The sequence below is a fragment of the Pipra filicauda genome, unplaced genomic scaffold (genome assembly GCF_003945595.2).
Source record: "Pipra filicauda isolate LSUMZ 115617 unplaced genomic scaffold, ASM394559v2 scaffold190_size1978887_pilon, whole genome shotgun sequence".
NCBI lineage: Eukaryota > Metazoa > Chordata > Aves > Passeriformes > Pipridae > Pipra > Pipra filicauda.
This window is the reverse complement of record NW_024104299.1, coordinates 1,837,895-1,865,876: the sequence shown is the minus strand read 5'-3', so window position 1 is coordinate 1,865,876 and position 27,982 is coordinate 1,837,895. Positions and strand designations below refer to the sequence as shown.

At 36.3% G+C, this 27,982-nt stretch overlaps 2 protein-coding genes across 2 annotated transcripts in view; one reads left to right on the top strand and one right to left on the bottom strand.

Moving 5' to 3' along the window:
- The window catches only part of RBP4 (retinol binding protein 4), a 35,387-nt gene extending 15,399 nt beyond the window's left edge, over positions 1-19,988 (bottom strand). The window contains exon 1 of the mRNA XM_039380228.1: positions 19,554-19,988. The gene's annotated coding sequence lies outside the window, so the exon portion shown is untranslated. The remainder of the gene's footprint in view (positions 1-19,553) is intronic.
- On the top strand, positions 18-27,943 carry PDE6C (phosphodiesterase 6C). The gene is made up of 22 exons (XM_027743140.2): positions 18-497; positions 9,297-9,449; positions 9,564-9,653; positions 9,870-10,010; positions 10,516-10,590; positions 10,679-10,743; positions 10,852-10,918; positions 11,677-11,724; positions 12,015-12,164; positions 12,834-12,977; positions 13,062-13,130; positions 16,121-16,267; positions 16,641-16,748; positions 16,850-16,959; positions 19,019-19,106; positions 20,494-20,594; positions 21,678-21,785; positions 22,379-22,442; positions 23,242-23,316; positions 23,446-23,529; positions 24,396-24,549; positions 27,302-27,943. Exons 1-22 carry the CDS (start codon positions 18-20, stop codon positions 27,355-27,357), a joined length of 2,577 nt encoding a protein of 858 aa, XP_027598941.1. The 3' UTR covers positions 27,358-27,943.
- The last annotated feature ends 39 nt before the right edge of the window (positions 27,944-27,982 follow it).

Sequence of the window (27,982 nt, the reverse complement as noted above, 5' to 3'; positions counted from 1 at the left end):
AGAAAAATCCAGCAAAAATGGGTGAGGTAAATAAAGATGCTGTTGAAAAATACCTGGAGAACAATCCTCAGTTTGCCAAGGAGTATTTTGACCGAAAAATGAGGGCAGAAGTGCTGGGAAGTATCTTTAAAGTGAACCCTGGAGATGTGAAGGAAGGAGTCAGCTTCAAAGACATGTCTCGTCTGGAGGAAAGTAACATACTTTTTGAGTTGATAACAGAAATCCAAGATGAAGCAGGTGTTATGGAAAAGATAGTGCACAAGGCCCTGCAGAGGCTGGCACAGCTGCTGGCAGCTGATCGGTGTAGTATGTTTCTTTGTCGTTCCCGAAATGGTATTCCAGAGGTAGCCACCAGGCTTTTGGATGTCACTCCAACTTCCAGCTATGAGGAAAATTTGGTAAAACCAGAAAATGAGACTGTTTTTCCTCTGGACATCGGGATAGTGGGCTGGACTGCTCATACCAAGAAGTTTTTTAATGTACCTGATGTGACAAAGGTAAGTGACTTCTCTTGGGGACTGGGTTTCTGTGCATTTGCTTACTCAGCTTCCTACCCAGGTAAAAAGTCATTCTTTCGAAACATCTCAGAGACAAAATTCAGACCAATAACATGAGAAAAGCATCAGCAGATTGCATAAAATCCAGTAGAGCCACATCATGTAGCCTTGTGAGGTATTTCCAGTATCCTCATAGTTCTTGTAATGTCAATGACTATAATAAAGGAGAAGAATATTAGATAAATAGAGACCAGTGAATATTTGTGTTTCTGTTGAACAAGGCAGGCTTCTATTCTGTTTTCCCATATGGGATTGCAAGTGCTCTCCCTTGTCATTCTGTGTTGCCATACATCTATCTCTGAATACACCTAATTTGCAGCTTTTGTAATGAAGATGCATCCTTTTAAGTAGGTGACTGAGGACAGATGAAGATGATGCCAACATATATGTTCAGGTTCAAGTCAGTGTTTGATTTTAAATGGATCCAATCAAGTAGGTCTAGATCCAGGGCTTTTGTTCAGAACCATCTATAGAAGAAGATTAATGAGTCTGATCTGTTCTGATATTTTTGAAGTTCATATTCAATTTGCACAGAATCACCTTCTGTACTTAAGAGGCCGATAAAGGTTATTATAAATGTTAATTAAAATTATGAATGACCTAACAAAAATTAAACATGCATGAATGACATCTGCTTTAGAAACTACTCTGAAATATATGGGGAAACATAAATATGCTTGGATTGTTGAAGATTTCTTTAAAAGTAGCTAACCTTATATCATCAGATGGTGACATTTTAGTCTTATGTGGAAAAGCTGAGCATAATCAAATGGTGCTAAGATAATTCTCAAGATGACAGTCTGGATTCTCAGTATTTCCTATACAGTCAATTAAAAATTCCAGGCCATTTCAGAGATAGAAATTACCTCAATGTCCTAAGCTCATTTTAAATAATAAAAATATTTATAATTGCCATTATCTATGCTTTCCAAAAGGTAAATGAAAAAATAATACATTTTATAATGCTTACAGTTATAAAGGGCTATTTTCAAAGCTCAGAAACAAATTAAGACATATATATATGTGAAAAGAACATTCCAATATATAGTAAACTACCTCAGATGTAAATAGGAATCACAGGAGCAAACAGAAGAATGACTGATTTGATAAAACAAATCAGTTGATTTTCAACTGACCACTAACATTTTCTTCAATGACTGCTGTTCTGACAAGAAGAGTCTGACTTACTGCCTCTTACCACCACGTGGGGGGATTGGAGGATAATCCTTCTAAATTCATAAGACTGATTACATGAGAAAAGATCAGGAGGATCAAGAAAGATGTGCCTCCTCTCAGACATTGCACTGCTTCTCAACATCAGTATGCGAGAGGTGCCCAGAACAGGGCTGCCCAAATATTTCTGTGTTTGCAGTAGGATTTGTTCAAAATTTTGTGAGAAATGTCATTTGAATATGCTTAAATAAGAGAAATTTTCTGTCCATCTAATCCTACTAGGTATTTTGCACTCATAAATTAATTCATATCAGCTTGATATCTGTCCAGTTATTATTCAGTCATTCTAAAGTAATTTTTACTTAGGCACCCATTTACTCTCTTAGGATTACTGAGGTCTCTGCCATTAAGCACACACTTAAAAATGCAATTAAATCACAGTCTCTTTAACCTACATTTGGTAACTAAATGTCATATAAATATTTACACTTTATAAGTTAAGTACAAAACTCCCAGACACTTCTCTGGGACCAAGGTTTGATATTTAAAAACAACCCCAGAGACCTCAAAATTGTCACGATTTCCATTCTATGTGTACAAAATGTTCCTGTCCAAGTCCACACTCCTCACACAGGCAAAGGTCCCACTAATGTCACCAGAATCTTTACCTCCATAGGGAATCCAGAACTGCAGCTTGAGTCAGTAACATTTAAGGAATATAATTAGTCCATGGCAGCAGAAATAGGCAGCCACTGAAGCCTTTATCATGTTTTGAAAGGATGATCATTCTTCAGTTCACTTCATACGCACTTCAGTCAAACTAGATTATCTGCTACTCAAGTTCTGAACAAAAAATTACAAACAGAATTAAGCCAGAGAGGAATTTTGCCCCTACTGCCTTGTCAGGATACAAAATGCACAATGACTACTTCTAGATGGCTACAGTACTTTAAAAATGTTGTGTCTAGCCACTTTCTACTGTTGACACAGTCCATATCCAAACAGCATAGTGCTTTTTAAATCTTAAGTACATGAAAACAGTGACAAACCCATGGTGTGACATTTTCATTCTTTAATCATCACGCCTTTATAACAAAAATGAATGTAATAAAAGATCAGAACAGCAATAAATCATTGGGAGAAAAAATAAATGACTCCACTTTTAGTGCCTGGTAACCAGTTCTTTAGGGATTATCTCCTTCTTCAACCTGGAAAGGTACCAATAAACGTGAGGAAGCTCCTCATCCTGACTAATGCTTCAGAAAAGAAAAGCAGAGGAAAAGATACAGACCTTCTGTAATTCAATTAGCAGGCAGAACAGTCTCTCCCCACATGATTATGGACCTGTTGACTGCGAGAGCTAATAGTGTTTAATCCAGGATTTAACAGTTGTGAGAAATAGAAGGCCAGGCAGGACCCTTACCCTAACAATTTCTCTCACATTATTCCCGGGGTCCAGCAGAGTATGTGACTCAAATATTACAAAGGAAAATAATAGGTTGCATAAAAATTTGGTATGTCCATTAATATTCTTTAAATAGTAACTGATAACACAGGTAACAGTACAAAGGACAGTAAAATTACTTTACATTTTTTAGTAAGGCATTATTTCCAAATAAAACTAAGAAATAGTTCAACAAGGAGTATGTCTTCTGGGGAATCAAGCTTGTAATTCTCAGCTTGTAAGAACCAATAATAAATACTATATATATCTGCTTTAATCCATAATCTATTTAAATTATTACACTATTCCTTTCAATTCAGAGATATCTGAAGACAGGGATTTAACTGAGGGTTGGAAACTCAAGAAAAAATATTCTTAGCTTTAGTAGAGTATAAAATTATAAAAATGGTGAAAAAAATGCTTCAAAAGAAGTGAAAGCTTTTGGATTAGAACTACAAAGGGAGTGAAATGTTCTGATGCTGAAATAAAATGATGCCTCATTTTTAGAGGTCCTGTACAAACCTCAGTGAAGTGAAGAAACAAGAGGCCATGGCAACATTCCAACTCAGATTAAGCACCCAGAACAGTGATCCTTGTGTCACTTAATTTAAACATTGGAAATCTATGATACAAACCAACTTAAATACATCTTCAAGTTGCAAGTACTTGTATCATCCCCTTGCAATCTGATCCAGCTTCAGACTGCAGCTTTACTTCTCTTTAATGCAAGGGTGGGAGAGACTTTAATTCCAGGCCTGTCTGAAGTGACAGGAGTTTCAGACTGATGTGAATGTGCTGGGCCCCAGACTCCAGGCTGTGCCTGAAATGAGGTGGCCTTTCACCTCAGAAGAATGTGCATTGTGAATGTTAATTTCCACTCCTCTATCTTATCATCTTGATAATAAAACTCAGATTGTCAGAAATTCACACTCAACACAGTAAATATTAACTGGAAAAATGTAAACATGTTCCTATCTGTTATAAAGACAAAGGTTCAGTCAGTTTACCAGAAAATATTTTAACATAGAAACAAATTTCTATTAATCGTGCCTGTCAGAAGGAAACACCAAACAATTCTTCCCTTGATTTAGTGTTAAAAGAGGAAACCTCCCAAAACTGAAGAAAAAATGCATGTTAAAAATTAAAAGGAAAATCTCCCTTTTAACCTAGTTTTCTTAGTTTATGTGAAAAAATACTTAAAGCAATACAATACAAATACAATTTAAAAAAGTTCCAAAATAGCCACTACATATGGCAAGTAACAAGCAGGCATTTCAATGACAAAACTGAAAAGTTCAACCCCCAAGTGCTGTTAAATATATATGAATTTCTACTTGATTCAGTTTCACAACCCTAGTGATCTTGAAGATAACAAAGTCAATTTGTTCTGTAATGCTAGTAAGTTACATCTCAAAATGCAGTTTACATCCCTGACAATACACGATTTTTGGAGTGTGGTCTAAGGAATGGCCAACTCATTTAACTAATTGGGTTTGGTCTTGAATCAGATTGATGACATTTTGTAGCTAATAGTAGGTGGTTTTCATTTTCTATTCATACTCAATTACATCATTATGAAACAAAAACATTCGTGAGTTGAAATTAGGCCAAGTAGAAGTATGAGATGAGGCAATATAGCACACCAATACCACCTATTGAGTGCTTAAAATTTTGAGAAACCTGAACCAGTGGAAGACAAAGAGTGGAAGAACAAAATATCAGGAAGAGAAGAAAATACTGCAGAGCTACCAGAAAGAAAACCAGAAACATGTAGTGATAATGCAAGGAAATACGGGAGTGTGACACCAGCTCCTCATGTCAGAGATTCTTGCGGTTCCCATTCCAGCAGTGCTCCACACCCACTCCTAGTCATCACACATCCAAAGGATGAGACGTTTTGACCAGTCTAAGCTCATCTATGCAACACAAACCTCCCGCCCAAAAGAAGCAAAACAGTCATAACTGCAAGGAGTCACAGTAAGCCCTTCTTCCTCTGTGCTTTACAAGAAGAAAGAGGTGGAGAAAAATAGGCATCTACTCTCTTGGCCCTATTATTTCACCTGCAGGATTAAGTCTTATCACTGCTGTTCTATTGGGTCACTTCAACCCCATGTGGCACTACAGGTTTGGGGAAGAGTGGCTGGAAGCTGCCCAATGGAAAAGAACCTGGGGGTGCCGGTCGACACCAGCTGAACACAAGCCAGTGTGAGCCCAGGTGGCCAAGAAGGACCATGGCATCCTGACTTGGATCAGCAACGGTGTGACCAGCAGGACCGGGGCAGGGATCATGTCCCTGTCCTCAGCGCTGGTGAGGCTGCATCTTGAATCCTGTTTCCAGTTCTGGGACCCTCACTACAAAAAACATTGAGGAGCTGGAGCACCTCCAGAGAAGGGCAAAAAAGCTGGACAAGGATCTGGACCACAAGTCTAATGAGGAGCAGCTGAGGGAGCTGGGGCTGTTTAGCCTGGAGAAAAGGAGGCTCAGAGAGATCCTTATCACTCTCTACAACTACCTGAAAGGTGATTGTAGCGAGGTGGGAGTCAGTCTCTTCTCCCACCTAACAAGTAACAGGACAAGAAGAAAGGGCCTCGAGTTGTGCCAGGGGAAGTTTAGACTGGATATTAAAAAACATTTCTTCACTGAAAGGGTTGTGCTAGCTGGCTGTGCTAGGTAGGTGCTGGTGCTACCTTAGTGCAAATCCAGGACATGTTGCACATCTTGGGATGTATCTAAAGAACTGATCATTGTATAGCAAATGCCTTGGTATCTCAACTTTAAGTGGAGCTAGTAGGAAATGCTTTCAGATGTACTACAGTTAAGGAGTCAGCAGCAGATTGTTTTTTCCATCATTTCTCTTTTAAAGCCTATTTTATGATTTGACTGAGAGCTCAAAGTTCAAAACAGCGCTCTAAAAGACAGTTTGACCCATAAGAGCAGGCTGAAGTAGACTAAATGTCCACATTCATGTAGTCATGGGAATACCAAGATGTTCTTCGGGCTCTGGTACTGCAGAGCACATTTCTCACTTATTTGTCTATGAACATGATTTCCGAGTCATTGCGAAAAGTAATTTTCTTGGGAAAAAAAAAAAAGGAGCTTATGTTCCCAAGTTAAAATATTTTAAAACATCTAAAATAAATAGAAATAAGTGGAAATAAAGGCTTCAAAACTTATAGCAATTATGTATAAAATATGCAATAATGAAAAGCCTAAATCTAAGCACAATTTTTTTGCTTGTATATGCAAATTCATGTGAAACAGGAGTTTTTGTATTTGCAGTGGGAATGCTGTCAACATGTTACAAGGTTTTTATATCTTTCTACATTGTGCTATTTAGGCACAACTCAGGGTGGCTTGTGGTTACTGAACTTTCTGAACAGAGACTTGCATTAAAATATTTCTATCCTCTGAAAAATTCGCATGACCAAATTGCTTCTTCTGAACACTTCTTAACACCACTGCTTGTACCTTCAGCCTGGAGTTACTGAACAAAGACATAGCAGCTGTGTCCTGCTGATTCAGCTTCTTTGGTATATATACATCCATTTTAAGCATTCAGAAATACAGGGGTGTCTGAAATTTTTATTTATTCCCTCATAGCAGTACATAGTGCCCTAAAACCAGAAACTTGAGCCTCACCATCATGCTAGATGCTCTTAGTGATGCAGAAGGACTACAAAATAGGGTTAAATTATCTATATGATTTACTTGATTTTCAGTGGCTAAAACAGAGATTTAGAATTTGTTACTGAAGCCCAAAACCACATCCAAGTCCAGAATGGTTATGTCAGTAGGTAGTACATCTCAGAGAAAAGCAAGTATTTCCATGTAATAACATATTTATTTAGCAGGCTATTTGATTCTTACACAGAAGAGACAGATTGGCATTTTCTGCCTGTTGAGTGAGATCGCCCTATGCCTTTCTCTGAGAAAAACTGAAAACAGCAAAACAGGGAAATTTTGTCAAAAATAGAGAAGACATCCCCTTTTCATGTGGACAATATATTCAAAACTGGTTACACTTTCCAGGGACCCAAACACAGCCTGACACATTTAATGCTATTTATAAGGATGACACAGGTTGTCCTTGAGAGAATCAACTCTCAGTAAGAGTCCAGGCTGTAAATACAGAAAAGAAATTCAAGAGTTACTTCCAGAAATTTAATTCCTTTCACCAAAATGCAGCTCTAGAAGGAAACATAAAAGGCAAATGTAGAAGACAGACTATCTAAAGAGTATGAAGAACTGAAGGGAAAAAAAAAACCAACCCTAATATTTTGATCACATAATAAAATTCAGTCTTCCTTCTCAGGGTTGTGTATGCTATAAATTCAAAATATACTAGAAAAAGTTGCTAGACCAAAGAGGGGGAAAGGAAATTAAGAGGAAAGATCTAAATAGCAGACAAAAAAATTTAGTTCTGGCATTTCCGAGTACAGTCAAGCTTGATTTTATGCTCTAGAAAATATTTATTTGTTGGGGTTTTTGTTTAAGCAGCTCTCTCTATAACTTATGAAAGCTGAAATTCCATTATGTGGCATTCTGCAACATTCTCCAGCCTATCAGCAAGGAAGACACCTTGAGATCCACCACTCAGATCTCAGCTGCCTAAGTTAATGCAGTAATCAGTAGCAGTAATATTTACCAGCTTTGTGGGTGGACATGGAGTAACAAGTCAGTTGCTTTATAAGTGGCTTTACAAATATTTGTCAACAGCAGAAGACTGGTAAGATTTGGGAATCTTGATTCTGCGTGGATGTCCTTAAAACAGGACTCTGTCGGGCTTGCTCTGGCCAGCTGCCATTCCTATCCATGGTGTTCCAATGCAGTCTGACCTTCCCTGGTTACCAGGACATTTGCTGCCTCCTGACATTCTTATTTAACACCAACTGCTCATCACCTTGAGAAATCAGAAGCAGACTTGTTAAAGGAAATTCAAAGAGATTCTGCCATTGACTGCAGATCAAGGCTTGACCACTCATCTCTCTGAAGAAGTCTGAGCACTGCCCTTTAGCAGTGGCATATGTGAGGGGATGGAAAAGGCTCAGTGAAGACAGTCTACCTATTTTAGCTGCTTAGTAGAACCATGTCACTTCTCAGTATGCACATATCAATAGACTTCAACCACCCAAATCATAACTCACCTCATTCAGGTGTATTTTCATAATAACATCACAAAACATAACAGCCCTTGACAAACAGATTTCCCCCAAAATTTTTAAATCTCTTTTTTTAAGAGAACACTAAAGCCATTCAAGAAAACACAAGAATTTCTTTGATATGAGGAAATAAAAGAGTTTTCCATGAAACATGAACTAGCCTCTCAGTATTTTTTACATTAAAAATTTAAAATAATAACTTTTGCTAAACCCTCCTAAGCATTCAGTTTCAAGGATGAAACTGGTTGGATAGTTAGTTGTGGCTCATTCATTAGTCACATGGTTTTATTCCCACAGGATCACACACACAGCAAAAGCAGCTCTGTGTTCTGATCCCCCTAGTCCTATACCCTCCCTTTCACCAGAAGAGCATGTTGGGCTGGGAGCAACAGGACTGGGAGCCTGTCAGACAGGAAGAAATAAGAAACAGCTCAGCCACATGTGTACGTGCAGGGGATGTTTCTCTGCCAGAAGCATTTTTAGCCAGGACAGATGGTAGTTTTAAATACTAGGTGTTGGAACAGTATAATGAATTTTATCTACAGAAATAATTAAATAATAATAAATATTGACATAGCTATGAAGTAAATCTCTTACATGCAAGCCATATGTATTAGATTCACAGGTAATCAGGGAGCAGTTCTTATTGTTCTTTCATTTATTCTAGATTTTCACACATTTTTAATTCCTTAAATTCCTCAGCATTATAGTAAAGACCTGCACAGAACTTGGTTTCAGAAACTATCTTCATAGCCAATGCCTAAATTAAGCTTGTACATATAACTCTGCAAGATTGAGTTAAATAATGATAACGGGTTTTTTGCAAGTATAAACCTACTGAAGTGTGAAACTGTGCTCACAGCATTGCAAACAGAAGTTGTCAAATGAAATGATCATTTGCTCTTTGCATGTAACTAATTGTTCCGCATTTAATTTGTGATTTTTTTTTTTTTTTCTTTCAGAACAACCATTTTTCTGACTTGCTGGACAAAAAAACTGGTTATAAAACAGTCAATATGTTGGCAACTCCAATTACACAGGGTAAAGAGGTGCTTGCTGTTCTGATGGCACTCAACAAATTAAATGCCCCTGAGTTCTCAAAAGAGGATGAAGAGGTAATAACATTAAATGACACACAACGATATAGCTGTTAGTTCAATTAGTAGTTTGAGTGATTCTATCCCTTGGTTTGATACTTTAGTCTTATTTTTGCTCTTTATCATTTTTAGGTATTTAAGAAATACCTCAATTTTGTGTCTTTGGTCATAAGAAATCATCACACATCGTATCTCTACAATATCGAATCACGAAGAAGTCAGGTATAGAAGAATTTTTTAATGATAATACTTAATTTTTGTGTGAAACCATTATTATTCCCACTATTGTATATTCTTGCATGCTTACTGAAGTAAGGATACCATCTATTTATTTTTTCATATAACAGTAATGCACCTTATCATTTTGTTCTGGAATGCCTAGGATGCATGCGTTTCCCACTGTTATGAATATTTACCCTTTTTCTCTTTTGTAAATAGATGCTTTTGTGGTCTGCCAACAAAGTATTTGAAGAGCTAACAGACATAGAACGGCAGTTTCACAAAGCACTGTACACTATTCGAATGTATCTCAATTGTGAAAGATACTCCATTGGTCTGCTGGACATGACTAAAGAGAAGGTAACAACTAGTTTGCCTACTTGCTAGAAATGTCCTACTCCTAACCTTAAGTCTCAAAGACACAAAGTTACCATCCTTTCTAGCCCTTCGGGATAATTTATATATAAATTTAACCATGTTACAAAGATTACATGTGAAATATAAGCATGGCAAAGGATACAATCATGATAAACCTGAAGGCTAATTTTGAAATAATTTTTCATACAAATAATTCCATATGAGAAAGGGTAGAAGAGGGAAGTGCAGGTCTGAAATACCTGCCTTCTAAAACAACAATTAAGCTGTACAGCTGTCTAGAGATAAGATTCAGATTAGCCTGCAATTTACTGGTAAACATTGCCTGGATTATAATGAACAATGTTTTCTTAATATTGTCTGAAATGTGACCATAGTAAACTACGGAGAAATAAAAAACAAAATTGCAATCCACAGATGTGATGTTATCTTTGAACACAGAACTGGTTTGGTTTTTTTCTTTTGCTAAACCCTGTGTATCATTTTCCAGGAGTTCTATGATGAGTGGCCAATCCGGCTGGGGGAGGCAGAGCCATACAAAGGCCCCAAGACACCTGATGGACGAGTAAGGATATTAATTTTTCTTTTTATGAATCTTAAGTTTGACATTGAAGTTGTACAGGTCACCTACATGTTTTTCTCTTTTCATTTAGGAAGTTAACTTTTATAAGATTATTGACTATCTTTTACATGGACAAGAAGAAATCAAAGTCATTCCGTGAGTATTCATTGGCACCCTGCAAATGTGTGGTAATTAGATATATTGCTGGGATAGAATAACATGTCTATATTGTAGAAATATTTTAATTTCATTGTCTCTCTAAAGGTCACCTCCAGCAGATCACTGGTGTCTTATCAGTGGATTGCCAACATATGTTGCTGAAAATGGACTTGTAAGTTCATAACAATAGTAAAATCTAGAAGTTTTAGTTCATACAGTTGTTCTGATTGAACAAAAAAAACCAACCCCAAACCTCCACATGACCAAAATCCTCTACAAAAATACCATGCTGTTCCAGTGTCATTGGTTCCTAGTGAAACCATGTGAATCAGTAGTCTGGATGGAGACAAGGCCTCAGCACAAACGGCCAAAACATCTGGAAAATTTTCCTCTGATTATGGTGATATCAGAGGAATAATGTGTGCATCTGATGTCACTTTCCAGGCGTGCTAAGTCTCATAAAAAAATGTCAAAGTAAGAAACCCATCACATACAAAGTTTTAAAATTTTCTTTTTTCTTCTTAAATCTTCTTGTGTAGACAATATAAGTAATTCAAAGTCATGGTGTATGATAGCTATTAGTAACCCTATGGTATGTTTAGTAGAGCCTTTAGAACTCAATTATTTCATTCTAGAAACCCCCATGCCATTTTAAACTGGAAGTCATTTTCTTAATCATTATGCTTTTGCACTGTGAGACATCCTACATGAGGGAGTTTGCTACAAACACTCCAGAATGATGTCTGGTAGAATAACCACATCTAATTTAATAGGAACAAAGTTTTAAAACTAAGTTTTAATTTCTCCAGCTGGCTGGGATGTTTACTGTTCCTAGTTTAGAAAATAAACATGCCTTTTTAAAATATTAGGCTAAGTCCTGATACCCATTATATTCCATTTAAACAATGGCTCATTTTCTTTATGTTGCAGATTTGTAACATGATGAATGCACCAGAAGATGAATACTTCACATTCCAGGTAACTTCAGTAATGTTAATAATTACAGATATATAATTAATTATAGTTATATATTTATACATATATATTTATTATATTATAGATATGATATAATTAATTATATCTATATTCTACAATATAGATATTGTAGACAAATATGCTAATGTTTGCAACTAATTAGTTATACAGTTGATTACATAAATAATTTCTCCTTTGTGATGCATGGATCTTGTTGTTGCATTGCTTATATCAATAGCTGTGTTATTACTTTCAAAGAAATATACACTTCCTGGTTTTTGGCTTTCCTACAGAAAGGACCAGTGGATGACTCCGGATGGGTTGTTAAAAATGTCCTGTCATTGCCTATTGTCAACAAAAAAGAAGAAATTGTGGGAGTTGCAACATTTTACAATAGGAAAGATGGAAAGCCTTTTGATGAGTATGATGAACAGATCATTGAAGTAAGCTCAATAGGATTAGAGGGTTTAAGGAGCATGTAATGTTAATAAAAAATACTATAGTAAAAAGTCATTTTAAATGTCTGAAAATTTCCAAATAGGCTGTGTTAACATATAGACAAATGTCTACCTTCTTCACCATACAGTTTCTTAAGAATCAGAGATTTTATTTGCCTATATAAAACCAAAAAATTATGAGTGATCATTTACATGCCAGTAATGAAAAGAAGTCACATAAAATTTTATTTTCAATCATTTGACTATTTAGTCATGGTCACCATGGGTAAGCAGAATGGCATGCTTCTTGCCAATGGATATTGAGCCTGTGATCATGGGAGTTCACATAATATCCATGATCATATGTACTCAGGCAAGATAAGATGCTACACAGTGTATCCAAGTCCACTCACCTGACTTAAGCTTCATAAGCCTCAAAGTCTGCTATATAAAGTGGGAATATGGGGCCTTAATTACTAGGCTGAGATAAACAATCTCATTAAAAGCTATGAGTACTTACAGAACCAGTTGATGGAAGATAAAGGCCTCTAACAAATAGAGTGGCACATTGTTTTTCAAAGGGTGCTACCAGAAACTGGACCCTAAGAAAAGTAAGTTCAAATTGTTCATTTTATTGTCCTGGCATCATCTCTGCTTTGTTTGGCTTTGTTTTAGACTCTCACACAGTTCCTAGGGTGGTCTGTTTTAAATACTGACACTTATGACAAAATGAACAAGCTTGAAAACAGGAAAGACATTGCTCAGGAAATGCTTATGTACCAGACAAAGGCCACTCCTGCTGAAGTTGAATCTATCCTGGTAAGTTTCTGTACACAACCACAAAATTAAAGTGGGAAATTTGCTACACAAAAACTTAATTTTCTCACCCTTTTTCATTTTTAGAAATACAAGGAGAAATTAAATGTAAATAGTTTGGATGAATGTGATCAAAAGGATCTCGTCAGGATTTTGGTAAGTCATTAAACTGAAAATTCTGGTGATGTATTTCTGTCAGATAGTAATGTGTCCTCATCGTAGAAAAAGTTGCATATAGCCAAATCCTGATTAATACAACTGACATTAGCTATCACTGCCACAGGCTAGATGAGCTTATTTAGTAATACATGGTCAACCTCTACTGTCCCTGTATGTGAGACCCCACCGTTACCTACAGGGAAACATTCTGTCCCAAATATACATCAACAGACTTGGATAGTCAAGGCCATGTAAAGAAGTGTTCATATGAATTAACATTTAAAGTGCTTAACCTTTTAAAATATCCATGGAGACAATGCTATATCTGTAATTGAATTGAATTTATTTAATTTTGAAAATAAAAGAAGGGATATTGAAGTGAGGCCACTTTCATTCTCAGTAAGAGTATGTAGGAGTAATGTAGGAGTGTCAGTGGAACAAACCTACTTTCAGATTAATTTTCCTGCATTTCCTTAGGCGCAGAAGTCCAAAGACAGTGATCCGTGACTTCACAGTGACAAAACAGATTTGACCTAATCAGGTCTCTGTTCTACTACTCTGGTACTACTAAAACAAAAATGAGTCATTTCTTTTCCAGACTGTGCAGTTCTCTCGTTGCCTTAGTATTTCAACCTAGAAAAGAAGCGCCTTTTTGAAAGAAAACTCCTAATTTTTCCCATTTAGTGCACTTCTTTTCTTGTGCAGCAGTCCTGGAGCACATTCACTGGCCTATTTTATCTGAAAAAAAACTCAAAGATGTGCTCCAGGAAAACAATGAATGAACTTCCACTGTTAATAGATCAAAACAGAGCTAGGCTGAAGAAAAAAGGTCAAATATACACAAATCTGTTGATTTCCTGTACCAACCACTTCACATATTTCCTACTATTACACCACATTTGCTGAGGTACACATAGCCATAGGGAAAAGACCTCCTGAAACTATTTTTAGCTATGTACATGTGCATGCTGGAATGCATTGGTGTTAATGTTTTACTGGCTTCTACAAAACAGATGCTCAGACAGCTTGCAAGTGGTGAAACAAAAAAATATCAACAGATCATGGGTAGCCTCACATACCTGCTAAAGGAAATTTATTTTGGCTGCATGCAAAACTGCAAAAAACAATAGATAAACATTATAAAATTTCTCTACTGGTAGAGCAAAACCTGAGTATTATGGTAAAGGCTCCAAATGTGAAAACATAGTATTGGTATGATTTTTAAATCTCCAAAAAGCAATTAAAGTGGGTTCTCTCAACATTGTGAAGTCACAAATTCAAAGGTCTAATATCATCTGCACTTCCAAGGCTACATGCATATGCTTTATCCTATTATAAGACCTGGAGTCCCAGATACCTAATGGGATAAAGCAGGTGTTTCTAGATCTGATGATTCACAAAGTACTGGGTCTTAAACCATCACTCGTCTAGGTTTCTTTGCCCTTGATCTCTGATTTGCGTAGCTATAAAGGAAAAACCCAGGGAGAAGGAAATGGATGTTTAGCCTTATTTTTAAAATACATGCATACATTCAGTCATCTTTTTTCCTTATCCAAAAAGTAGAGATCATTTATAAACTGCTATGGAGGAAGGCAGTCATTGTAATAATATAATCTAGTGTTGCATCAGACTTCCTTCAGTTAATTCTTGTTTGGATTGGAGCACATTCTTTAAAATATAATACTGCTCCCCATAGGCTTTGGGATACAGAGATGAAGAGTGTTATAGAAGAGGTCACAAGTGGTGCTGGGTTTCTTAACTTTGGTATCTTCTGCATTTTAGAATTGAGTATATGTTTTATGGAGGTGATCAGTACAAGCTGGACAAAACTCTGTGTCTGCCCTTCAGAGAGAGAAAAATCTCAGAATGACAACCAGACAACTTCTAATGAAATTTAGTACGTGGGGCAAAGGTTATGTACTTACACAGTCTACTACTTCTGGAATGATCCCTCATTTCCTTCAGTGGTCAGACTGTTCAGAATAGACTGCTGTAAACTACAGAAAGGCAGAATCACCAGCAACTACAGCACTAGAAAGTAAATGACTTGAAGGGATTTAAATAAACGATAATAACAATACATACTATATGCTTGGTACATTTAGGAATTGTAACAATTTTTACTTTGTGCATATACTGAGATCATTCAATAGTGAAGCAGTCAAGAATCTACTACATCAGACGAATGAAAACATAAATAAGATTTGTGAGTTTTTAAATCTGATCTTGTAGGATTTTCCAGTCCACTTTCGATTTGTCTATTAAGTATATATAGACTAGTACAAAGAGAGACTATCACAGAAGAAAAGGTAGGACAGACCTATTTCGAGGGCTGGTTATAGAGCAGAAACAAACAGCTAGCACTCCAGAAGTCAAATAATGTACAGGAATCTTTGCTTGCCTATAGTGTCTCCAAGAGAAGACAAGGCTATGGGTAGGCAGGTGTGCAAGGAAACTTTCTGGTAAAAACAAAATGTTGTTGCTATACTTTATTCAACTGTAATAATAAAAAATGTTTTGGTCTAGACAGGTTGGTTTTGGTTACTATATGCTTCACTATTCGTAAGATCCAAAAGGAAAGAACACTCAGTGAGAACAATTTTGGTTGTGAAAAAGATGAACTGTACCCTTGAGATCAGGCTAAAAGTGTGAGAACCATTGGATTTTATACCAGGAAGGAGAATTTCCAAGGATCGAGGTTTCTAAACTAAGGAAATGTTGAGATGGCCAAAACAAATTGTGTTGGAATTCAGAGTAGGAAGAATCTGTCCAAGGTTTTTATTTATTGTCTTTGAGAAGAAACCCAGCAGTATCACAACTGTGTTTCATGACTTAATACACATTAGTTTGTACTGACACCTGAGGCCTCTGAAGACACAGTAAGCATACTTTCCTTGAGCAATATTTCTACTGAAGAAAATTTAAAAAAAAGCTTTTCCAACTTTGTTCTTGCCAGAAAACCCCTTGTTTTTGATTTTTCCTAACAGAAAGAAGAATTACCTGATCCAAAAGATTTAGAACTGTATGAATTTCGCTTCAGTGACTTTCCTGTTACAGAGCATGGCCTGATAACTTGTGGAATACGACTGTTCTTTGAGATAAATGTTGTTGAAAAGTTCAAAGTCCCAGCTGAGGTTTAGTTTATTTTTTTCCTGTTTATATTTATTTTTAAATAGCTGATTTTAGGTACTTTAATCTAGAAGTAGATAATACTAAAATATTAGCGGTATGGTTAACAACCTTCAATTTTTAATGAAACATTTATATATTTGTCATAAAAACATAAAACTAATCTTGAATTGTGTGAGCTATATAGGGGATTAAATCAACACGCATTTCTATAAGAACAATCTGCTGTTTCAATGTTTAATTCAATGAAAAGCATTTATTTTCAAAGAACTGGCATATTATTACAGTAAATTCATAGTATATTCCAGTAATTTTATAGGAATTCCATTGTTTTGTTTCAATTAGCAGCACAGTCTTAATCACTTTTGTTCCTAATAGGTTCTTACAAGATGGATGTACACAGTCAGGAAGGGTTATCGAGATATCACTTACCATAACTGGAGACATGGATTCAATGTGGGACAAACAATGTTTACTCTACTGATGGTAATGCTGCTAATATTAACCTTACATTCATTATTTATTTTCAATTCCAAATGGGAAATTCAGGAAGACACACACTTGGAATTATCTGTTTTCTTTTACAGACAGGCAAAATAAAGAAATACTATACTGATCTAGAAGCCTTTGCCATGGTTGCTGCTGCTTTCTGCCATGACATTGATCACAGAGGGACCAATAACTTGTATCAAATGAAGTAAGTACAAATGCTCAAAAACATGGTAATGTACTGTTTTTAGTGGTAAATGAAAAAAAAGTCAAAACTTGTAAAAATATAAGGTATATATTCCATATTCATCTGGCATGAATAAATAATTATGCTACAGAAGGTTTCTGTTTCAGAGCACTTCAGACAGCTGAAACACAAAGACAAAATGCAAAAGTAGAATCTTAGAAGGGTCACCTGATGCTGCATTTTTAAGAGACGCTAGCAATGCATGGATTGTAGTAGACAAAACTTCATGCACGAGGCCACAAAGAAATGAGAAAAGGTATTTTGTCTTTTTCAAGACAAAGGGGCATAAGCACTTTTCTGGAGAGGGATTAAGGATGTGACATAGACAAGGGCCAGTTTAGAGTAAGACGGGATTTTTTCCTCTCTTTTCCACTGCCTAATATGACTAGCTCAGTCGTTCCTTCTCACACTCAGTTTCCTGACTGATGTAGCTCCACTCCTGAGGTGTAACCTCCTCATGTTATACAGGATTCTGAGCTAACAAGTTTGAGTTTACCACCGAGTCCACAGGCCCAGAAGCTACACATCAGGAGGTTCAGCTTTGCAGTTCATGCTCCCTATTGTTCTGAGAAAGTATTCTAAAGGATTTCTTTGTGGTTTCTATCTTGTTTGTTATGAAACAATATGAATTAGCAGATGCTTGTTATAAAATGATATTAATTCATTTTAAAATAACCTTTATTTTACAACAATATGTATCATGGTGAGACTCACTCTTGTGTTGAAGAGTGAAGAATCAACCATTTAGTCTCTTACATGATCTGTGAGAGCTTGTTTCCAAGTGCTAGCCAGAGAACACACGTTTCTCAAAATGTCACATGTACCAGAAGATTATAATTTTCTGACTACAGTTTCCACCAGCTATGTCTCCAGAATGATTTATCCTCCCCCTCTGACCCTGAATACACTCCTCACAGGAGAGGCATTTCAGCCTCTGTGCTAGAACAGTGACGCAGGGGGATTTTCCGATTATTCCCAGGGATTCTCCAGGTGACGTAGGAGAGAAAGAATGACAGACATTGATTCTTATCCAGTGGACTGCCTCTCATCCAAACAAGTTTAAGGTGGGGTTTAATCCTCCTACTGTGGTCTTCCCTAGCTGAAAGCCCTCTACATGAGGTCATATGCAGTAAAGCTATTTATAAAACTCATTAGGCTTTACCACAACAGTCTTAATCACATCAGAAAATATAGGTATGACGTAGCCCATCCGGGGCTATCTGAGGAATACAGCTATTAGCTGAGGGAAGAAAGGAGGAAAATACAGTTCTAAACATGCAGAACCACCTGGAGCCCTTGTAGGCAGGATACTTCTCCCTTCATCCCACCATCATAGTCTGACGCAGAATTTCCTCTGCTTGAAGCTTAGTCCAATGTCAGGGGAACGCTTTTAGTTTTGTGATAAGACTGAACACACCTAAGCTGTCAGGACTTGTGTGGTCCATAAAATGGTGGTTTTGGAGGGAGGGGAGAAGCCCGAGGGCATTAGAGGACTTAAACTCCATTATACTGTTATTTCAGATTTAACTTAAGAGTTAACTAGAATCCCAGGGAACATGACCCAGTCATTACAGATATACAAGAATTCAAAAGCCATACCACAAAATAAACACTAAAGGATGGATAAAAACTATTTTTAAGGTACACAGGATTGGCATAGATTGTACAAACAGCAAAACTGAACATGCAAGACAAAATAGAGGCATATATTAAATAACATAGCTTTTGCGTTTTGAGGTATCTAACAACACCTTCGACTTTAGTGGGCACTGAACACCCAGTGCTCTCCAATTTCCATCATCACTCATTCACAAAAATGAAGGCAAGCAAGTTGGACTTCTTTCTCTGCGTCATACCAATGGTTAATGTATACAGATTAAACTATTGAACATGGAGATCAGAAGCATTTTAACCCTAAATACATGAAACCTGAATAAAAACTATTGTCTTCAAAATAATATTTTTGAATAATTTTTGAATATTTTTGAATATTTTTGAATAATTGCCTATTTTTCAACAGGTCAGCTGCTCCACTGGCAAAACTTCATGGCTCTTCCATTTTAGAAAGGCATCATCTAGAGTACAGTAAAACCCTGCTGCAAGATGAGGTACGTCATGGACATTCTGCTTACTACGATCAACACAAAAGATCCAATTAGGTCATAGTGTTCCAAATTTCACTGGGTCTCATTCATTCCTCTATGTCCAGATCAAGAAATTTTGCTAAAATTCAGAAGTTTAAGCCAAATTCTTACACATTTTCCACTTTTAGAGAAATATCAGTAATTCTACCAGAAACAGACTCACTTCAGATAGAAAAGCTTTTCCTCTGGGCCTTACTCACGTGCCTCAGAGTTTTTTCCACAAAACAGCTGATATTGAAACCAAAGCAGAAAATACAATACATACATGACAACCACATGTTGTCATTAAACCGCTGTGCCTGAACAGAGAACCCAGTTCAGCTTCGGGCTCTGGCAGCTGAGGAACAAAGGGATGGAGCTGTTTATGGAGGACCCCCCTGCTGCCGGGCCAGACCCACCCCACACCTTTACCTTGCTCAACAGAGAAGGGGTCTCATGAGGCTCTGCTGCAGCTCCCATTACTGATCTTCCTGCACCGGGCAGCCACCTGCAGTTGCCCTTCCCCAGCCGCTGCCGAGGTGATGCTCCCCACTGCACTGTCCCCAGGCCCAGCTGCCCCACAGGCCCTTCTCCTCCACCGGGGATCGGCCTTCCTGCCCTCCTCAGCGCCGGGCTCTGGCTGCAGCAAGGGAAACAATTTACACTCTTTACTCTGTATTTTCCATGGAAATAAGCAATTTAAATCGAGATGTGCATGCATGCACTCCTTCCATCCCTTGTTTACAGCAGCATGGCAGGCACCCACTTCCACCCTCATTTTCCACTTCTAATCTCTGTGGTGATGCTGTTGCCTGACCTCATGAGGTCATGGAATAAATCCTTATTAAATCCATTTGTTCGTTGAAAACAAAGAAACAAAACACCTTTATTGATGTCAATGTACTTTTGCAAATGTGAGATGCTGGGGACTAACTCCTGCTCTTGGCCAGAGCAGTTGTCAGGACCTCTGGAGGCTCTCACCAGCAGCATCGCTGCTCCCCGTGCTCACACAGGCATTGTCTCTTCTGTTAAAGAAAGAAATAAAGCCAGGACACTCAGAAAACTGCTGAGTGTGATGGTCTCATTCGCTTTTAGAGGAAAAGTGCTTTGCACTTACCATGGTAGGCCCCTAACACCACTGCAGGCAATAGTACCAATCCAGGTTAACAGGGGGAAAAGGTCTCTACTGGAAAGCTTTAAAAATTCTAGGATTATTAGATTTACGGAGTGTGAATTTTTAATTTCTAGCATTATTTTCATTTAGGGACTGTAGTTGGCCAATTTCGTTATACTATGCTGCAAGAACCTGTATAGTACAAACCAAAGACAGTGTTATAAAAGGAATTGAATTCATAAACTTTCCACCTTGCAGAGTTTAAACATCTTCCAGAACCTAAATAAGCGCCAGTTTGAAACCGTCCTACACTTATTTGAAGTTGCAATAATAGCAACTGACTTGGCTTTGTATTTCAAGTAAGTATTAAATTCTGTATAACTTTGTACTGAAGTCAATCCTATAGAATGTATAACAGTAATTTTTAATTGTTTGTACGCATAGAACTTTACTTAAAATTGTTATTAAGTCTAATTATTGTAAAAACCAAGACATTCTTAGATTCATTATAAGCTTACAAATTAGAGAATACATAAACGTATACAATATTTCATATAAATTCAGTAGGTCATTTCAATATGCTTTAGTTACAACAAACACCATTCCTGAAGTGTGGATTCGAAAGCCTAATCATAACGTTGTGCACATATGTGATATTTAGCATACCATACAGTAAATACTCACACTAAACAAGTTGATGCTGAAAATGAACATGCTGGTTTACAAAAACCCTACGGACATCAAATGATGTGCTAAATATGCCAAAGACTCCAAATATCAAATCATCCATTCTGTTCCTAAGTTAGTGACTTGATGTGCTTTTATAATGGGTATTTTCTTTAAAGATATATGGAGCCTTTTGTTTTATGATTGGGACAATTTAAAGACAGAAGACAGGAAAAAATTCAGAAAGTTGTTTAATAGCAGTTATTAAATTTTAAATAACAGTAATTCCATTTTTTCATTGATTCTAAACAAAAATTAGAAGATTTATTAAGGAATAGCAAGATACTTTTTATGTTTTTGAAATTTCTTCTTAGTCAGGTCTTAGCAATTCTTTGGATTTTTGATGGGAGAAAGTGAAAGAATATTTATTAGTATTTGCTTCACTTTTCCCAGTTCAGTATGGTACAGAAATGCACATGTAATACTAAAGAAATGAGAATGCCACCCCAGTTTAATATAAAGAGGTAGGAAATTGGTTATTTGTTTCTTTGTCAGAATTCTGACACATTACTTTACATGTCAGTAGTATATAGCAAAATCTAAATGTCTAGGTTACCTGAAAAGTTTGAGTTCAACAAGAGGGTTTCACTTTGATTCTACTATGACTAGGATGCTAGTTTGGAAAAGCACAAATATAGTAAATATGGTTTTCTATTTAATTATTAATATAGTAACTTATGTTCTCTAATATATGTTCTATTGGTATGTTTTAACAGGAAAAGAACTATGTTCCAAAAGATTGTGGATGCAATTGAAAAAATGGAAACAGAAGAGCAGGCAATTAAGTATATATCTATTGACCCAACAAAAAAAGAAGTCATCATGTAGGTGGTTAATATTTTACTCTTTATTCAACCAGTTATCTAGAACTAGATTTTAAAAGAATTTGGGCTCCTAAACATGCAAATTAAGACTTGATGTTATTGTCCAATGACAAGCATAACCATGATTTTAAAATAGATGTCTACAATCTTCTCAAAATGTGCAAAATGTGCATCCATCTGCATCTTAGGTATCTAAATTCATTTAAAAATCCAGACTTTTTTTTTTTTTTTTTTTTTTAATAATCATCCTAACTATCACAGAATCACAGAATAGTTAGGTTTGGCAGGGACATATGCATTTAGTCCAATTCCCCTGCCACAGCAGGGTCACCTAAAATAGGTTACACAGGAACATGTTAAGGTGGGGTTTGAATGTCCCCAGAAAGGGAGAATCCACGACTTCCCTGGGCAGCCTGTTCCAGTGCTCTGCCACCCTCAATGTATATTTGTTCTCCCTCATGTTGAGGTGGAATTTCTTGTGTTTAGTTTATGGCCATTGCTTCTCATCCTGTCACCGGGCAGCACTGAAAAGAGCCTGACACCATCCTCTTGACACCCAAAACGACACTCGTTTTGGTCTTTTGTTTTAAAAGGGCTATGATGATGACTGGATGTGACCTGTCTGCAATAACCAAGCCTTGGGAAGTGCAGAGTAAGGTAAGTACTTTTGAAATAGACAATACTGGATTTACTCTCTGTTTTACTGCCCATCTGTTGTATGATCAGTCAAAAAAAAATTTAATATCCGTTGATATATATTTAAGTACCCGTTGCTTTCAGAAAAGAACCTCTATCTTTGTCACTGTGAGTGTAGGTGTTCCATGATGTCTCTCCTCAACCACTTCACAGGCTGCCAATCTTTCTCTACTTGTCCTTCCTGTAAAACTGGTATCCCAAATTCTGGCAGCTGTATTTTTGTGCTATATAACTTTTACTGCTCTCCAGCTATTTTTAAGGTACAGATTTAACAACAGTATGGTTTGAATTGTGACTGTTCTGTAGATCTCGGTGCCATTGCTAAGGTATAGCTTAAACATGCTAAAAATAAATTCTGCAATACAGAATGGTACATAAGTACTTCAAGTACTCCAGTACTTATTGACCATCCTGCTGAAGCACATCACTTAGGTTTACAGGAAGGAATATGTTTTAACAATGCATAATCAAAATACAACCGTAGGATGCTTGTGGAGTCTTCTTAAGTTCTATACGTTGCAGTACTACAAGACTGTTATGTTGCTAATATTGCCTTGTTCCCATTGACAATAATCTATCATTTACTCAGCATGCATCAGGATATTATTAATTTGCTGGAAAAAGCCTTCAGTACAGCAGATAGCACTGCTGAAAAAAACTGACAGGTTTTTCTTTCCCCATTTTCTGGAAAGCCTTGTTCTTTTATTTATTTAAATTTACTGCTTTCTGCTGATAATTCCACTGAATTGTGATTATTCAGGTTGCCCTCATGGTTGCAAACGAATTCTGGGAGCAAGGTGACCTGGAACGAACTGTGCTACAGCAACAACCTATTGTAAGTACTAAATAATTTACCTGTGTTAAGCAATATTAACTGTCATTAAAACATCTATGATGCTTACTAGATCATGATACCAAAAAGTATGATATCTACTTATTCTAAACTACTGTTCTTCTGTTCTAGCCTATGATGGACAGAAACAAAGGAGATGAACTACCTAAGCTCCAAGTTGGTTTCATAGATTTTGTGTGTACATTTGTGTACAAGGTAAGAGTGACTGGTTTTGTTTTCCTACTGCAGCAGTTCTGATGGCACAATTAGTGACAAGCTGTTGCAGTTAAAAAATTCTAGACAGCAGCAGGACTCTTGCTCACAGGGTGAACAACCATCACAACTGTCATAATTTTTCAAAGATTTCAAATTTTCAAAGAATTGCTCCCACAGAGCAAATGCAAGAGATGTGAAGCAAATTCATATAAAGGGAAGATACCAGTGAAACTTGAAGGTGCTGAGGTTTTGTTATTACCCTGTACGACTGAGTTACAAAGTCCAGCTTGATTTTTCACAGTCCCATTTAATATAAGCAAACAACATGCGGACGGTTACAGAAAGCAGTTAATGGCACAGCAAAGGGAACAGAAAACTTGAAATACTCTGGACGTATTCTGTACCTTCTATAAGGCATTGAAATGTCAACATTATTAATCCTTGTCTAGTTTTTTATATTATCCCAAAGAGTCATGCAGAAAAGTGACATGTAATATTTTAACATCTTCAGATATATCCTCATCCGCTTGAAATATACTACAGGATAATAGACTTTTTTTTTTTCCTGATAATTATACAATAAAATATCATGTATCATATTTATAACTGTATTATATGAGTCAGACTATCATATGTGGGATTAGGGAAGACACTAAAATGTGAAGTATACAATTCCAATATTTTCCTAACAGACTATGTGCACAATAGGGCATTATTATCCCAATATGGTATTTTCAATAATATGCCTTAGAATTAGATCTAGCAGAAAAATTAAATGCTTTCTCAGCAGTATTTCCACAATTTCAGGTTTTACAACTCATCAGTGCTTAAAATTTTTAACGTACTAATTTAAATTGTTTGTACAGGAATTCTCAAGGTTTCACAAGGAAATTACACCTATGTTTGATGGTCTACAAAACAACAGGGTTGAATGGAAAACACGAGCTGATGAATATGACGAGAAGATGAAAGCTATTGAGGAACAAAAGAAAAAGGAAGAAGAAGCAGCTGCCCAAAAAGGTTAAGTAACTTCTTAGATTTTCATTTACATATATTTGTAAGGCAGTTGACATATTCTCTCTCTCTCTCAAATTCACACATGCAGTGCACTTGTGCAATATTCTATTAAACTTTATACTAATAGTATGCAAGTTCTGAATTTGCCAAATTAGCTTTATCTTTACTTGGAAGAGGAGTAAACTTTAAAGACGACACAAATCCAGTACGCTGACTTCATTTTCCGAACTGCAGGATTATATAAAATATGACCATCACAAACGTGAAGGGAATGTAAAATTTCTTTTGCCTAAAGACTTAAAATTGAATGTAATTAAATGCTTATCTGAAATACTAGATATGTATTAAAATTCTGTGTGGCACCAACCCCAAATGTATTCAGGTGCTTTGTTAAAGTTGGAAATGAAAAACATAAGGGAATGGAGGGTATGCATTTGGAACATAAAAAAGCAGTGCAAATCCCCAAATCTCTTCCAAGTTTAAGATAAAGCTTTGGGCTCTAATTCCCTACCATAAGTTTCTTGGCTGAAATACACTCTCTCATATTACAAATTAAACACTACTCTTCCAAAGAGAGTCCAAGTCCTGAAAATGAAAGCATGGTTCTGCATATCCTAACCTAGAAGAGAATCTGATTTTACAGAAACTGAGAACCTATCACTCAAGTGTAAGAGTCAAATGAGTCAGTTATTTTTATTCTGTAATGCATGTGCAACAGCAGGTCAACAGCTCTGCCAATCAACTGAGATGACTGGTTCAGAGATTAAAACAAAACCATGTGTGATTAAGCCAAAGTGATTAATTGTCAGCTAGTTTGAAGAAGAAAAGTTAGTTTACTCTGTGTTTCATATTTTTAAAACATAAAACAGTACTGAACAATTTATTTGCTCATCAGGGTCTGTGGGAAATAGGTGAGTATTCTTCACATTTCACACAAAAGAGGGGCTACTCAAGGCCACCCATCAAGTTACTGTCAGTGTGTGAAGTGGAACCAGGATTATTGGCTCCTAAAAATATTGATACTAGGTTAAAATAAAATTTAAAAAAAAATAAAAGTTATCGCAAAGTGGTTTAAAAAGTACTGTAAATTACATTATTTCATCAAAGTAGATTTTTGGAAAAGTTTAATAAAATGAGTCAAATATTTTGGCCTGCTCATGCTGTGATACCACTTACGCACACTTTCACAGAAATTACACCCTCCAAATTGTGTCCCAAATTTATTTTCAATGACACTTTTTTTCTTGAAATTGCTCATATAATTTTACTTAAGATTAATTTATTGCTGAGAACTAGCTGGTTGTCAGTACATAAAAAGTATTCTTTTCCTTACACTGGAATGTAAGCACCTGAACTTCACAGAAATATTAGCAAGACAAAACAAAAAATCTGGGATCTCCTCACACAACTTCAAACCTCCTTACATATTTGCTTTCTTGGCAAAGAGTATAGTTACTAAAGTCAGATGTTATGCCCTTAAGCATAAGCTTCTTAAATAAAAACGAAATAATACATTTAGGAAGAGTTGGGTATTTCCACTCTCACTTGAAGTTAGGATCATCTTAGAACATTGGTATTTTGGAATCACTTAAGCCACTGACTTAGGAAGTATTTTCCCACAGGGAAAACAGCCAAGCACAGACTGATTTGCAGGAGCCAAGGATCTGGCCTTTGCATAGAATAATTGGCATCCCAAAAAGAAAGGGAATTATTCTGCATCTTTTTAAACACACACTGGAATGAGGCCATGCACATTTGTGAAGGACAGATCTGACACTGTCAAATCAAGGCCATGTAAATATATGGGTTTGTTAAGTCAGTTCATACAAACAAGAATTTGATACATGCTGAACCATGGTCCTTTCTCTAGATCACACTGACCGGGCTATTCTTAGCCATTCAGTAGACACAAAACAAAATAAACATGTTTGCTGAACCACTACAGTGGAAAGTTCAGAAGAGAAAGTAAAACAGAGCAGAGTATTAAACTGAGAAAATCAAATACATAGTTAGTAACATAGTGTTGATTATATCCACAAATTACAGAGGGTAGGACACTGATTATGTGACATGTTTCAATGCAGGTGGAAAGGGTCGAAAATGACCTAGTAACATGGTGATCCACAGCTTTCGAATGTAAGTTTTAATTCTAATATTGGTATCTTACCTTAAATGAACCTGGAAACGCAATTGATTACATTGAAAGAATCTTAACTATGACCAATGAACATCTGTGGAATCATTTGAGAGAGACAGTAACAGAATCAGTAGCTATAGATAAAAATATAAAAACTATCTCTCTCTCTTAACCAGTAATTACAAAGGGATTCACGCAGGGTTGAATAAAGGTTTATGTAATTAGGTCAAATTAAAGTTTTTGTATCATCTGCTTCAAAAATAGATTCACAGATTATATTGATCAAAGAGTTCCTTTTTTTTTGCATGGCTTGCATTCCTCAGTTTTGTATGTGTGGGACAGTCATATATACTTAACTGCTGAAACTTTCCAGTAAGAGTGGTTCAGTGTGTGTTTGGTCCTTTGAGAAATGTTAGTATCCACTCCTACACTATATGCACATATGTATATATAATGTGTCATTGTTTCATATTCCTATTTCCCAGACAAGCAGTGAAATTTCAGAAGGTCAAACACACATAATATGCATAAAACAAAAGCAACACCTCTATAACAAGAAATTAGAGCAGCTAAAATTAACAGAAAATACTCATTTTACTTTTCTTATCTGTTTTTTAGCAGAAAATCCAGGTGGAGGTGAAGAAGGAAAATCCAAAACATGTGTAGTTTTGTAATTCTTTGTCTCAAACTGTTCCTGCTACAGAAAAGACATCTAGAAAGAACGTCAATGAACCCCAGTGGATTTCTGCTTTGCATAGAATAGTATAGCTTGATCTCTTAACAATCCTCTTAAAACATTTGCCATTTGTTGGAAATAATTTTTAATGAAGTAAAAAAATGGTTACAATTAAAAACTGAAAATAATAACGGTGTGAACTGTGCGCTCTAGGTATTTTTCCATGTCACTCAATTTACATAGAGTGTTTTTATTAAAATAGATCATTCTGCACACTGTCCAGAAAACATACAATTTTTGGCAGATCTATGAAATTATGGAATGAAATCTAATGTGTACAATTCAAACAAAAAATATTGCTACTTGTATATTTAGATTTTTATATTATGTGTCTTTCCTTAATCTGGAATTCCATCCATTCCCTTCATTCTCAACACTATATAAAGTTCTAGAGTAAACATCTCCTTCACTTTAGGAATGCTCAACACAAATTCCCTGGCTCTGTTTATAAAAAGCAAGCCCATGGTACACTGTGTTTTTTCAAAATTGCCAAGAGAGTTTGCTAAGATACCAGCATATCCACAGTAGGATCTACATTCAAAAGCATTTTAAAAGGCTCACAT